The following is a 15,796-nucleotide window of genomic DNA, read 5'->3' as shown; positions in this document are numbered from 1 at the left end:
AGAACAGTACTGCGGCATACCAAGTTTCCACAAAGAACATACAACATATGGTACGCGTCAGGAAATGTCACTCACTCGTGCTGTAGACACTCGCTGGTCTGTAAATCAATACTGTGCAGCTCAGCCTTTGAATAGCCGACCTCGAAGCTAGCAAGAAGCTTTTGGCAGGATGTGAATCTCATTTCATACTGCAAAAATGGAACATACTGTACTTTTTTTCCCACAGCTGTACATATATACACTCTTAAGGCCTGGGCTTTTTAAACATTTGTTTTTGGAATTGATTATGGGCTAGATAAAATGTGCTCACTGGCCAGATTTGGCCCACTTGCCATAAGTTTCCCACCATTGGTTTAGGCCATGCAGACTTATTTATCCTCAACATAGAAAAAGTTATCCGTTGATGTGGGTGCGACAGCTATTTCAGACAGACATTTAAAAAAAAAAAACAACATCTCCCATGGCCAAATAGTTTATTTCTTTTAAAGGGATCCCTCCTACCGTCTTTGACGTTCGTAGTCTGCGCTCGGCCTCTGCTTCCACTTGCGGTTCGCGCGTGTTAACGTTTTTAACAGTCGCTGATTGCGCGGCAATGTGCCGCCAAAAAGAGTGGAAGTGTGCGTCATCTGTCACGCCGCTCGGGGAAAAGTCCGGCGAAGGCGAGGTCTCCGCGGATGTGCTAATGCGGCGTAATGGCGGGCTTGTTCGCGGCATGTGAAGTGCAGCTAATGAGGAATGTTGCTTGTTAAAGGCTCGGTTACAGCAGACATTACATGTGTTTATCTGTTTCACACCGTCTCTGGGGTTGTACAATATCCTCATTTTAAATTCCTGGTCAACTTTTTTAGGGATGGTAATAATAAACAGTACGTTGTAATGAGGTGATAAAAGGAGGGCCTTGCGGGGGTTTGCAATACCGTGCAAGAATACAAGAATGAATGCTCAATTACTGAGTACAATACTTACAGCTTTTTATTTGATCGACCTAAGGCTAAAAAATGTTTTTCCTACTTCTATGGAAGACTGGCGACCCGGTGGTCCAGTGGTTAGCACGGCGACCTCACTGTACAGAGGTACCGGGTTCAATTCCAGCTCCGGCCTCCCTGTGTGGAGTTTGCATGTTCTCCCCGGGCCTGTGTGGGTTTTCTCTGGGTACTCCGGTTTCCTCCCACATTCCGGTTTCCTCCCACATTCCGAAAACATGTATGGCAGGCTGATTGAACATTATTAGGAGTGAGTGTGAGCGCGGATGGTTGCTCGTCTGTGTGTGCCCTGCGATTGGCTGGCAACCGGTTCAGGGTGTCCCCCCGCGAGACAGCTGGGATAGGCTCCAGCAACCCCCTCGACCCTTGTGTGGATAAGCGGATCGGAAAACGAATGCATGGATATTTAAGACTGTAACAAGGGCTTTGGTTAATGAACTAGCATAGGTTATTGATAGATTACAGCACATTCCAGTTTACGAACAAATTTAGGTTTTGCTGTCATTGATACCTTGGCTTGCAACTTTAATTTGTTTTGTGGCTAAGCGCATCACGCAATATACTTGTTTCTAAATGTAATTTTGTTAACTGAGATCAATTCAAGGCGGCGCAAGCGTTTATTCGCAACCGCAGGCAATAACGACTCTCCCGGTCTGCTCGGCAACACTCGGGCATCAATGACGTAAAAATCCTGTAGGTGGTTAAATCAGGCCTTCAAAATAAAAGCTCCTCAGCTGTTAGTGCAAGTGTAGAATGCAATGGCAATGGCGGCAAAAAAGATGGAATAGAAAAGAACAAATCATTCGGACAATATTGAATGTTATTTTTGCGTAACATTAATATTCATCATTGTTTCCCTTCTTGGAACACAAAGCTGTTGTTCACATCGCGCACGATGACTCCGACATACCAAAGTCCATCTGTGTAAGCAGACCGAAGCTCTGATGAAGTTTCGTACTATCCAGAACCCGAGTTTTGTAAATAAACACGCTCGTCCCCGTGCCCTTGAGCTACATGATTTATTTACACGCGTACGTTATTTACGCAACGTGAGGTCATGTTTACAGCGACCAATTACACTCTTAATGTTCCGGCAAAGGCTTTTTATGCTAATTTGGCCTTGCTGACAAAAGGCATGGTCATCGTAGAGTTACATATCACTGACAAAAGCCTCAACAATGTTTAAATTGATATTTTTAATATTTAGACAACAAGAACCGTTTTTGTCAAAGCAAAAGAAGAAAACCAACATATTGCTTTAGTGCAAACAGAAAATAAAACAGTTGCAGGCGTCAGTATCAAACAAGAAAAAGTTCAGTCAAATAAAACTCTTTTGTTCAATAGATCCAACATGTATAATGCTACAGTTCCTATTTGGAGACTGACACAGAAACATCTCAAGCTTCTCTCTAAAAAGACACCAGGTCACAGGTTCTAAATCCTCCTACTGTCACCGAACAGCAAATGCGACGAAGGCCCGAAAGACACGACTGAGACATGGTTTGTTTCTCATCTGTAAGATGCAAAACAAGAAACGCTGTCAAAATATTTTCCCCACCCCTGCATTACAGTTCAATGAGAGAGTCTGTTCCCGGGTAATCCGGGAGATTCAGGTCGTATTTTTTCTGGATATCGTAAGGCAGGAAGCGTCCAGCTAGGAAATGCTTTCCCGAGAAACTCATGGCGCACTTCTTTGGTGCCGTCAGAGAGATGAGCACTTCCGGGCTTATCCCGTCTTGACCCGCCTCTTCGACATCCCAACCTGAGAAACAAGAGAGGTTGTTTTCGCTTGCTGTATGTTGTATGGTTTGTCGGTCGCCAGGATTATGCAATAACGAGATACAGTAATAGATTTCCTTCAACGTTTGTGGAGGGTTGGAACATGCACCGAGGAAGAAGAAATTGCTTTTTTTTTTTCCATAATGGATACAATCCCAGACCAAACAGTAGAACCCCATCCCATCCCGTCTCATCTAAGGCTTAAGGCTCATGTATGCTTTACTTTAGAAACGCACAGAGCTTTTCCTCCTGTATCCAGGTCATTTGGTCTGAATTTGCAGTTACCGGCCACATATTGCAGTACCACCAGAAACCGAAGTTGTGTTCAAAGTCAGTTTGTCGAATGCTGATACAGCACCAAAAAAAATATCATCCACATGTTCACAGGCTGGGAGCTATGTGAAATAAAATTTCAGGCTTTTTTTTTTCTTTAAAGAAAAAACAAGATTTTTCCAATTTTAATTGTTTCTTTTTGCCCTTTGCCTATGGAAAATTAAAACAAATTCTAAATTGTCAAAGCTCGTTGAGTTTAAACACAATTGTGAATAAATCAACTTTGAAAATGTTCAATTTAACATCATAATAGGAACTGTCAAAACGTGACTTAGCTCATCCATATGTGTGATGTCAGAGTATGAGGTTTTTGTCATCATATTAATATTGTACAGGTGAGGCAAAAGTGACCTCCAAAATATTTGCAGATGTAAGCACATACCATCGCGTCTGTTTCTACGTGGTAATTAGCATATTTTCCGCAGTATACGGTGCACCTAAAAGCATTGAATTTTCTCAAAAGCCAACAACGTGGCTTATTATCCGATGCACCTTATATATGGATCAATACTCTGATTTATTGCACATAGTATTTTAAATGTTCGGTAAAGCACTTTGTTACAGCTGCAGCGGTTGTGAAAGCTTGATATAAATAAAGCTGTATTGTATTGTAGCGTAGCTCCATCTAGTGGATGCCTAATGCAACCGCAGCCACTATTGTAGCATCTATTCTATGTGCTTTATAATGCGATGCACCCTATATATGAAAACAGTTTTAAAATAGCGCATTCATTAAAGGTGTGCCTTATACTCCGATGCGCCTTATAGTGCAGAAAATACGGGTAACGCCTTTTTTCGGAAAAATAGAGGGGTTGCCAAAGTCGCTTGGTTTGTAACACTGTGCTTTTATAAACTAGTTCCTCATTTTTCACAACAATGCTGTTAGTCCAAGTAACGCACGTCAACCAAGACACACTCGACGTATGGAAAAACAAATCGCACAAGAAAATGAACTTGATTTGATTGATAAAATCAATTCATCACACAGCCTTAACATAAATTTTATTAGCAGTTCAATTCTGGTAGAGGTCTCTATCCTGCGTCGTGGTATTCAATTTACGAACAGTTTTGTGCAGTAGTTAAGAATGATGAGCTCACACAGTTCTGCCGGTAGCAGATTTATCCTCCACACGGTCCTCGATACTCTGAAAAAAAAAACTGAACCCCAAGGGCCTGCTCGTCGGTTAAAACTCACCCGAGGGCACGTCCACACTTGCTATGGGGATCTTGACCTGCTTGAGGGTGACCAGAATCCCAGCGTAGGGCTCTTTTATGTCGACGACGTCATCCTCGGGGCCCAGCATGGCGTCAATCACGAGGTTGTAGGCGTCGTTTATGAGCTGGACCTGTGAGGGTGAATGACTTAATTCCATCGATGAATCAATTCCAACCGGAGGCTGGAATGAAAATACTTTCACGAAGGTGCTACACTAAAAGAGACTCCGTGTAAAATTTATTTAGCTTTTATTTATCCACGTTGAGGCAGTTGAGAAGAAATTAGTCTGTGTAATGCCGCTTTAGCGATGTATGTGGCTAATCGTAAGGCACAGGGACCGAGACTTGCCATGAAAATCTGAGCAAAAGGTTTATTGAGGTTACAAGAGTGCGGCGAAACAATGTTTTTTTTTGTATTGGACAAGGCCACGGTCTAATGAAATGAAATTCCTCCCCTCAGTTCAACAAAGTGCTTTGGAGTAAAAATGCCACCAGGTGGCGCCAAAACAGCATTTTATATTAGATGTGGTTTCGGCCTGAGTGCAAAACAGCAAAGTTTTTTTTCTGCAGAAGATGGAGGATTGGCCCCGCTAATGCGTGGGGTTTCACTGGATCTCAATTGATTCGCTCAAAAAGTACAACACAATTGGCTTTTGTTTTGATCTGGCAAGTTTTCGTGGCAAATGGAATTTACAGTATATTACATTGTTCAACCCCCCAATTGTTTTTTTTTCTTAATACATCGAATGCACTAGTCAAAACATGCTACTGTGATTAATACTGCATTTGTGTAATAAGAATTAAATTGTATCATTTATCGCCGTACGGGCAGCACAGTTTATGTATTTTCTGGTAAACAGCAGCCGATAAAGAAGAAATGCACATTTAGAATATATCTGGAATTTGTTGACAGCATGGGTTTAGTTCCCCTTGAAGACTTTGTTGGAATAAATTGAAAAAGACATGTAACTTATGAGGAAGAAGCAAAAAGGCTTCCACTACAGTGCCTTGGAGCGAAACAAACCAAAAAAAGACCTAAATTGCTCATCCGTGCTGCTTTAACAGCTTGCAAAAAGTCCATTAAGGGATTGTTTTTATTTAGCATCGAAGCACATCATCAACTATGTGATTATTCTTCCACGATGGACTTTTTAGTGCTCCCTGGTGATGTGGGGCTGGTTCTGCACTATCTCTGCATTTGAAATCAATCAGACTGGGAAGTCCCTTCAACCTAAATTAGTCAACCTTAAATACTATAAGCAGTAGGGGATAGACAAACATTGATTTGATTTGTTGCCGAGCCGAAAACGAGCGCTGACCTCTGTGGGGAGGTAGGAGAGAAAAGGGATGTCCATCTTCTCGCACTGAACTGTGAAATCCTGATGCAGACTGTGAGGGGATCGCTTTGGGTGGTAGATGGTGGGCTCATATTCCTGAATTTAAGGGGAGAACAAAAAAAAATAAGGGGTGGGGGGGGGGGACATTATGTAATGATGAAACCAACAGCCCGTGCTTGTTACTCTTTTCTTGACAAAATGGCTCACTGTGCGTCGGCTCAGTAGCTCAAGACACGGACGTTGAGCAATGATCAGCAATTGCGGTTTGCTGCTGCCCGCTTCCTGAGTGAATGTCGGCCTTATAGACGTGAGAGTAAAAATCCAGACGCCCGTGAAACCAAAACTCTGGGATGTTCAGCAGGAAGCACCTGTGATCCTTCACCTTTACGCAAATCTTTAAACATGCACGTTGCCCGTCCCTAGGACGAGTGTGTTTTAAAACAAAAGGGGTATTTAAATTTTTTTTAAAAAGTCAATCAGGTCACCCCACTCCGTGGAACGGCTGGCGATATCAAACTATAGCTGTAATGGAAATATGTACATGTCATCAGTTAATAATTTATGTCGACTTGGTGAAGCAGCGTGTGGCTCATTGCCCAAGGATATTTTTGTACTCCATGTTCCAAGTCACTGTAAACAATTGTCTGTTTGTAGTTACGGGGCGGTTCAGGTTTAGTATAATGTGTGACAGCAGCTGCTGCGTTCGTCAGATGACCATGAATCCTGATTTCCACGCGTTTTGTTCTCCATCGCCTCTTCTTGCAAGAACACGAGAAAAAAAAAAAAAGCGACGACGATGATATCGTGGCAATTCTGATATCCCGATATTGCCGTGATCGTTGCATACCTACCGAATTGTATACTATGAATGTTAAAAAAAAAATTCCACAGACAAGTGGATGTTGCACAAAAAAATCGGCATAGTGTGGGTGAATATCGATATCGCGGTTATCGTGGTATCCTCAATAACATACAAGGGTGTTCGACTTTGGAGCTTCTATTGTACTGGAGTATCAAAAATGAAAACAACATGGGTCAATTTTGATGAAGCAGAAAGTAGGAGTAAATTAAAGGAAAAAAAGGTGAAAAAAATCTAAATTGATTGGGTGATTCTTATCATATGGCTTGAGATGATTTTGGAAAATATCCTTATATCAGCTTAGCCACCAAAAGGCAGCGCATGTGCTGAGGTGCTTTTTTTTTTTTTTGGTGCGCCCCACTCACGTGTGTGCCTGTTTGTCTTCCAGCTGACACAGATCACAACGCAACCACAAACAACGCACGCTCTGGCACCAGGGGACTGTTCTTGGGCCAAAGTGATCGAGTTTCCGCACTTGGAGGAAACTGACAAGTGCGGTCCCAGCGAGGTATAAATGCTAACCCTGAAAATGTGTTTCAAAGAAAACACAGAAAAGATGACGGCATCGTACTGTAAAAAGTTTTCACTTGTGCCGCACCGCGGTGTAATAGACGGTAGTTTGCGTCGTGGATCTGATACAGTTTGAACCACCAATAAATTGCGGTCGCGAGACAGACAGATGGTAAAGCGCGCAGGCCCATTCTCCTGTAAAAAAAAAATCACAGATCCATATCTATTTTCAGTTTTGCGTTTGCCTTGAAATAACAGCGAGCGCGAGGCCCGACGGGCCGGCGTGACGCTCATGACATCATGTTCACGTGCAGACGGCATTAATGAGAGGAACAACGGCGTGATGTCATGACTGTCTGAGGACCCTTGCCGAGAGCGTAATGGGATAACTGCTCAGAGACGTTTACAGGAGCTCAAATTATATTCTGGGGCAACCTATTCATCCTGTGGCGAGTCAAACGTGGATTATTATTTTTATGGTCGAGAACAGTTTGTTCTAGATTTTGAGAAAGTGAGTGATCATGTGGTGTTTTTATATGGCTAGCTAACTACTTACGCACGCTAAGTTAGGCCACGTACCAGGAAAACTGCAGTACTCTCTCCGTGGGTACATTTACACGTCAATGACCGCGGAACATTTGGAGCAAGTTAATTTACACGCCGTTCCACAATTGACTCGCGACTCTGTATTAAAATATATCTACCGTATTTTCCACACTAAAAGGCGCACTGGATTATGAGGCGCACTTTCAATGAATGCCCTGTTTTGTCATTTTTTTCCATACATTGGGCGCACCGCATTATAAGACGCAATCTACAATGCATCCACTAGATGGAGCTATGCTCAAGGAAACGCCAACAGAACGACCAGATGTCAGTAAAACTTATTTAATAAAGCAGCGACACAGTTCACTGAACCAACCGCAAGTTATAACATTGACTCGTTAACGTTGAACTCGCTTGCCGCCGCTCTATTTCCGTGTTCAACTGCGGAACCGATCGCCTTAAGTTTGAACTCTGCGTCGTCAGCATGTCTCGAGCAAGGAGCCATTTTGGGGTTGACATATTACCGTAATGACCATACACAAGGCGCATCGGATTTTAAGGCGCGCTGTGAGCTTTTAAGAAAATGAAAGGCGTTTAGGTGCGCCTTTTTCGTACGGAAAATGCGGTATATATTTTTTGTCAACCTTTCCCGTAGTTGTGTGATCAGCTTTGGCGCTGACCCACTTACCCCACATGAAAAATCGTCATTGACCAAAACAAATTTTCTCTTCTTGAATTGTACGCATCACAACAGATTCATTTGACTTTTGGGGTTGGCGTGTTATGTTTTGCACTTACAAACATGCGCAGGTGTCGCGCGCACACAAGGCCAATGGAGCCGTTCTGCTCCGGCCCACAGATCACCAGCACTGTTGGCTGCTTCTTCACTAAAGAGTTGAGAGGGTAGGCCTGGAGGAAGAGCACAAATAGAAACCTGAAGCTTAGAAACAAAGACAAAACGCTTGTAGGGGAGAAAAATAGAAAGAAGAATGCTGTTTGCCGCCATCAGGCTTAAAGCGTTGTCTCGCCCATGCCCATCCCATTCGTATGCCAGGCTTGTCATTTCGAGGAAAAAAATACCGGCGCCCTTACAATGGGATGCTTATGTATGTGTCAAACTGTCTGTATAGATAGCGTGGTCAGAAATAACCCCAGTCGAACATTAACGCTTTCATCCACCCTGCAACCTGATGACATAAGATGTCCACTGTAGTAACCGCTGTCCCTGAAAGGCACTTTTTCATTCATCCATCCATTTTCCAATCCGTTTATCCTCGCAAGGGCCGCGGTCATGCTGGAGACTATCCCAGACGTCTTCGGGCAGTAGGCGGGGTAAACCCTGAACCGGTTGCCAGCCAATCGCAGGACACACAGAGACGAACAACCATCCGCGCTCACACTCACACCTAATAATTTAGAGTGTTCAATCAGCCTGCCATGCATGTTTTCGGAATGTGGGAAGAAGCCAGAGTACCCGGAGAAAACCCACGCAGGCACGGGCTGAACAAACGAGCTCCACTCAGGAAAGCCGGAGCCGGAATCGAACCCTGCACCTCTGCACCATGAGGCGGACGTGATAACCAGTCGATTACCGTGACTTTTTCATTCATTGTCTCTTAAATGAATACAAACTCAACAGAATGTAGTGAATTGAAATTCCCGTCGGATTTTGTTTTGTTTTTTTTTCCTGTATAGCTTTACAGAGTGCAATAGTTGCTGAAAGTCTGCAAATGATCCATCGAAAATTGCAGCGAGATCTTTACCTGTTTGTAAGTTGAGGTGACGTCCTGTTTCGTCTTCTCAACGACAATGTCTAAAAATTGAAAATTTTCGCGCATGTTTATATCACAGAGGCTCAAAAAAATTCTGCCTTCGCATTTTGCCTTCGAGCACTTAACGGTCTACCCAAAAATGTCACTTCTCCACCTATTAATAATAATAAGGTCATTTGGTAAATAGGTCGCCTCCCTCTGGATCCCATTTACACAAGCCTTGAATCAAAGCAGAAAAGAAGGCAGCCGCTGTCTCCATCATGGCACACGCTCTCATTGGAAATCCAGACGAGGCCCCGCGGCCCTCGGGAGCCACGGGGCCAGATGATGTTACACCGTCAGGCCGGAGGAGCAGAAGACATGAAGATATTAACTTAATTCCCAATAAGAATATTCGTCTATCAGCTAACTCTAGATCCTATGCCCGGATCTAATTTTTGAAGTTCCAAACTGGGAAATGCATGTCGAGTCAAGTTTTGGAAGCAGAGAAGTCGATTTCCTGAACGAGCAGAAAACGTTGAAGTCGGAATGATTTGAAGAGGCCGAGGAATGCGGAAGCAATAACTCAGAATATAAATTCGTGTAGGAATTTGATTTTGGAAAAACGTGGAATTCGATCAACGTGTCATTCTTGGAATTTTCAAATTAGTTCCCGGTTTGAATGAACTGAATATTTTAAAAATGCAATGGGAAGGATCGGGAACTGTGTGTTTCCCTCCCATCCATCACTGAAAATACTGTGCCCATTGTAGTGACTGTTTGTTTGCTATAATAATAATAATAATGATAATAATACATTTAATTTGGAAAGCGCTTTTCATCGTACTCAAAGACACTTTACAAGAGTTTAAAACACGGGATAAAATGTACACTTTAAAGCCAAGCGTACATGGTTTAAAACAAACACATTTAGAAGAAGAAAGAAAAAGCAGAAATGGGTAATAGAGGATTTAAGGATGTAACTTTAAAATGCTCGTGTAATGGGGTGATGTGCGATATCTGCGTGTGAGCGTCTGGACGTGAGCGGTGGCAGACAGCAACAGATACGTAAAAATAAAATTAAAAAAACAAAAAAAAAAACAAGGGGGTGTCATGGCAAACGTGGGATGAAGAGAACATTTTATAATTTTATAACGCAAGCATTTTTTTTTATTTTTTATGCTAAGCTTTAAATGTGTCAACACTCCAGCACTTCCAAAAACAAGTATCGTGTGTTGTGTGTTCAGCTGTTGGAAGCCGCACGCTGCACAGTTGGCGGCCTCCAAAATGAATTATCAGCATCAAATATCAGCGTGTTTTGGATGATCAAACTGTTTGTTTGGCTGCTCGCTTTGCTCCTTTTTTATATGTCTGTGTCTTCCCTTTTTTGTGCGTCTGTTTCTTGCCTCTGACGGTCTCCTTTTATTGACGCGCACTTATTCAACTCTCATCCGTGCAAGCGAGCGGGAGGATGCTTTGAACACTGGCCGTGGAAACGTTTCATACTGCTGGAGAAACCATTAAGAAGCCGAATAATGGTGGAAGTGAGCCGCTATAAAGGGAGCCGAGTCCGTGGCTCACATTTGATGCATGTGCCGTATCGTAATTACAAAATAAAATTGGCGCAAAGTGCAAACGAATACGACGACTGATTCATTCTAACATCAAGCCTTGAGATGCGATGAAACGCTCACGACCAGTTGGGAGGACATTTACATCTTTGACGTTTCACAGACGGCAACCGCGGTGGTTGACCGGTTAGCATGTCCGCCTCACAGTGCAGAGGTGCCGGTTTGATTCCGGCTCCGGCCTTCCTGTGTGGCGTTTGTATGTTGGAAAATGGATGGATGGATGTTTTACAGATGCTAATGATCACATTTTTAATGCCACTTTATAACACAGTTCACAAATGTTTTTTTTGCAACTTCATTTGTTTTTACAGTACAGCATAAATGCAGGGGTGTAAAACTCCGCTTTTGGGCGTGGGCCACATCATCGTTATGTTTCCCCCGAAGGGCCATTATGACTATGAACCCACATACATATATTATCTGTAGACGGAAAAAAATTGATGGGGAAGCCGTTTTGAAATTTAAGGCTCGCAAAAAAATTTGTTTGTCCAACTATTTTTCAATTCATTTTAGAAGGAGCGTTGGTAAAAACAAAAACAACAAATACTTGCAATGTTTCGATGTCAGTAAAAATGAAGACAATTCAAATGTGGGTATTTTAGCTCGAAACACTGAAGTCAACGTATGATTTGCTTTTGCCGGCCACATAAAATGATGCCGCGGGCCTTGAGTTCGACACCTGTGGAATAAAAGGATAGGCCAAAGTTAGAGTCGTGCACATTCAATGAAGTATCAGTAACATGTCGGGCAACGCTCAGCTTTGGATGTAGAGCAAGAAGAGTCAGAGAAGGTCCCCTAACAAGGTGCACTTAAAGTCGTTGTTCCCACAGAGCAGAGAGACTGTTTACCCGTGAGTATTATATTGTATGCTCCGTATATGTGTTGCTGCTCCGTGTGGCTTGAAGTAGCATTTAATTGATTTATAATGACTGTAACCTTTATGTTCATTCCCGTTAGCCTGTCTATGGCGTTTCACCTTGTATGAAAATGCACTTTTGTTTGCTTCTTATTCAGACTCATTTTCTTTTCATTTCATCCCAGCGATCGGACATAATTTTAGCTCAGTCGTACGACTGTCGTGGGGATACCTCGTATGTATGCACTTTCACCTCCTATCAAGTCTGGAGAAAACTCTATCAGGCCCCTAAAATAACAAAAATGGTCATCTCAAGCTCAACCAAAAGGTTTTTATATGAGAAATTATGTGTGTCTGAGCTCGTGTAAAGCCGAGATTTACTGCTGCGGAGCAACGAAACGTCTCCTGTCTCCACTCAGGTGATGAACGACCTCAGACTGATACGGAAGCCCGCAGTCTGGTTCTTCCGAGTGCGGGCGGCGGTTGCGGGATTGATTTACAGAGAACCTATAATCTGTCTGGCAAGCTAAGGTGTATACGCACGTTTTATTGGTGTGGTATTTCTAGACACAGTAACAGCAGTAGGTCGGCAGTGAAACGGGCCAAATGGGACCGTCTAGCATCTCCTTTGACTGTAATTGTCTTCAAAATAGCGCTGATGTCATGCGTGCGGTGGCGTGCCGCGGCCAGCAGCGGCGGTCCGGTTACGTTTGTTCAGTCAGGCTAGGCTGGCGATCTTAGCCACTGGACCGGGATGAAGTAGGGAAGTGGATGCGGCGGTTTGACTCGCACGCTTCCTGTCTCGGCTTGTGGCAGATGATGCCACTCATGTCTTCGACGCTCATGATTCCCCACACTGGGGGTGTGCAGACTTGGAAGGATCCAATGGCTGCTTTGATATTTTTCATCTTTCATTTACAGTAGGCATAAAAGTCTACACACCCCCTTGTTCAAATGCCAGATTTCAAATGAATTTCAAAAACTTTTTCACCATTTAACCCTTTCAGGGACAGCAGTTACTACAGTGGACAGCTTATCGTGTTATCAGGTGACAGGGTGCATGAAAAGGTTAATGTCATCTATAACTCGTACAACTCTACTGATTTTTTTTTTTTTTTTAATGCTGTCATATGAAGATTCTGCCCTGACGATATCTAAAACATGTGTGATGGCTTCACATATATTGATCAGCACTGATTGGTTTTCTTGGTCAAATAAAGTGGACGTAAAAAGGCTTTGGGGAAAAAAATAAGAATGAATCATTTCCAAACTACTATTAGAGTGATCTGTAACCTGTACAACTAAATTGATTTTCAGCTATCTCACACATTCACGTATTCTCCCTCCTCTCCCGCCAAATTCCCCGATAAGAAGCCGCATGCCACTCATGACAAGCTTTGAGGTGCTGGATTTTTAAAATGATCTACACAAAGTGCAAAGCCAACTAAATATAAAGTACTAATGTATGACTAATGTTTACATTTGACATTTGTGACTGCAATATATCAGCTGATGTGTTACAACCTATTCCTTGATCATTTCAAAATTCACATACAAGCTATTCCATTCATTTTGTCACACTGTGTCTACAATTCTGACATACATTGTTCCATAAATACTCGGGAGTGAGACTGGATGATGAATGAAATGTTTCAGTCCGCTGCTGAGACATGATGAAGCGCAAACCTTCGAGATGGCCAGCGCGCAGGCGTGTCCCCAGATCTCGATGAGCTGTTGTTGTCCAAACCTGTAGTCCCGCACGAGTTCTGTCTCGATGGCGCTTGCCTCGCCTTTACTATAACACACAACAGCATGCAGTATTTTGTTAATTGAATACGCTGTTTGTGCGGAACCAAATGCACAAAGATGCCACAGGATGGCGCCAAACCAATACTTTTACCTCACGCTATATTTAATTGTTTCTTCTTCTACAGTACCCTGTTTCCCTGGCAGCCACGACAGCTTCATTTCAGGCCACCATGGACAAAAATGGTCGTGTGAAAATGCAGGGCAACGGGATGGGAGAATGTGACAGCTCGTGATTGCCATGGATGCCAAAATTGTCCCAAAAATGTCCATGGCAGTCACAGTGCAGCTGATAAATGTAATCAGTAGTCATAAGGTGAATGCAACCAAACCTGACTATGTAATGGGGCGTAACTCAACCTGGAGGTGGTCCCAAGTGCGACGGGAAGCATATTTTTGCACCAGCATCTCACATGGAGGATGGCTGTGCTGCAGCCGATCCCAGCTGACTTTGATGAGAGTCCAAATAAACTCGGATTTCGTTGCCAGCTAAACACAGGACACATAATAGACAAACAACCATTTGCATTCATTAATTTAAAAAAAAATCTCGTGGCATTCCAGCAAACAAATATGTCCAAAAAAAAGTAAGAACTGAAATATTTATGATCCTGTACAGCATAAATTTGGACGAATTAAGTGAAATTGGACAATTTCGTATGGCACAATGAAAACTGCCCCTAATTGGCCTGGCTTCATGCTCCAGTGTTTGGTTGCTACCGTCTATTGTTGGTCAGCAGCTTCTGGGAAGTCTGCTCATGAAAAAAACAGACCATGTGAGTGAGTAATAAAGTGAACGCATCCTTCCACGCGCCAAGTGTTTGCACTGTATGAGTGACTGAATATGTCATCGAAGTCATACAGGGCCCACGCTGCTCTCCGCATGGCAACAGCATGATAAATTGAGCTGCTATTACCATAAACGCGCGAGCGAGCGTGGGTGCATGCGTGTGTGTGTGTGTGTGTGTGTGTGTGTGTGTGTGTGTGTGTGTGTGTGTGTGTGTTTGGCTTTTCATCTTTATGTGCACAACTCTTGACATTAGACCTCAATTATTAACCACTGCAGACAGCATCCCCTTCAAAGTACACCCATCTAGTGGTCGATGTTAGCACTGCACCTCCTTGTAAATGAAACGCCGTGGGTTCCCCAGCTGGGGGTCTTAATTGATGCCTTGGAGGGTTGGAGGAAATCATCAGAAGAAATAATGCGGCAGCGAAATGAGATTTTTCTCTTTCTTTTATACCACAGATGAAACACTTTCATTAGGAGTACGCAATACAATGATTTGGAGACAAATGTTCTTCCAGCCTTTTAACGGAGGCAATGCTCATTTTTGTCACAGGAAATTTATTGATTAAAAAAAAAAATCCCAAATGATACAAAATATGTCATGCCTTGCACATCGTTATTTCTTTTCTTGATGAAATGCGTCTTTTTCAAAGGGCAACTTGGTCTCATGCAAGTGAGCCACTGAACACCCCACCTCATAAATATGCTGGGGCGATTGAGAATATGATTTTTTTCTAACATTTTTAATCAAGGAGGAAACACTCCTTACACCACACTGTGAGTATGTACATCGATACACAAATAGCGCCCGTCCCGTCCCCCCACCTCAGCTGTGTTGACAAATTCAGCACAAAATTATTTGGTTCTGGAAGAAATGTCTTAACTCGAAAATGTTATAAGTCGAGACACATTTTCCATGTAAATGCTCTAATTCGTTCCAAGCCCCCCCAAAATTCAGACATAAATGTTTCCTAAAGCATAAAAATGCATCAAAATATGTCACAAGTACATGTTACAATTAGATTATTGCACAATAAATGAGAGTTGTGCATAATGTAAAAAAATGAAGAATAAAAATGCTGGTCATTTAACTTTTAACTGCGTCCTCATCTTTTTTTGCCCTCTTTGGTTCATGTTCTCTGTCAGAAGTGTTTTTTGCCTGGTGTTCTGTAAAGAACTGATCCAAGGACGTTTGCTTTTGTCGGCTTTTAACAATCCTTCGAAAATGTCCAAGGCAAACATCAGCATCGTGAGCGATCGCCCGACTGGTGAACACTTTTTCTAGGTGATTCACATTTACGTAACACTATCGGAATGCCTCATGGCTCGAGGGGCGAATGACAAGGACACTGCATCTATTTATCTATCTACACACATCGAAACATACGGTAGAAGTCCCT

At 42.8% G+C, this 15,796-nt stretch overlaps 1 protein-coding gene across 1 annotated transcript in view; it reads right to left on the bottom strand.

The window, feature by feature from the left end:
- Positions 1-1,979: 1,979 nt before the first annotated feature.
- yjefn3 (YjeF N-terminal domain containing 3) overlaps positions 1,980-15,796 on the bottom strand; it is a 33,436-nt gene continuing 19,619 nt past the window's right edge. The window contains exons 2-6 of the mRNA XM_019897323.1: positions 13,487-13,595; positions 8,361-8,471; positions 5,630-5,743; positions 4,291-4,441; positions 1,980-2,745 (exon numbers count right to left, since the gene is read on the bottom strand). Coding sequence (XP_019752882.1) covers positions 2,549-2,745; positions 4,291-4,441; positions 5,630-5,743; positions 8,361-8,471; positions 13,487-13,595 — 682 coding nt within the window. The 3' untranslated portion in view covers positions 1,980-2,548. The remainder of the gene's footprint in view (positions 2,746-4,290; positions 4,442-5,629; positions 5,744-8,360; positions 8,472-13,486; positions 13,596-15,796) is intronic.

Source organism: Hippocampus comes, unplaced genomic scaffold (assembly GCF_001891065.2).
Source record: "Hippocampus comes isolate QL1 unplaced genomic scaffold, H_comes_QL1_v1.1 scaffold22, whole genome shotgun sequence".
Lineage (NCBI taxonomy): Eukaryota > Metazoa > Chordata > Actinopteri > Syngnathiformes > Syngnathidae > Hippocampus > Hippocampus comes.
The sequence above is the reverse complement of the archived record's forward strand: the minus strand, read 5'-3'. Positions and strand labels throughout refer to the sequence as shown.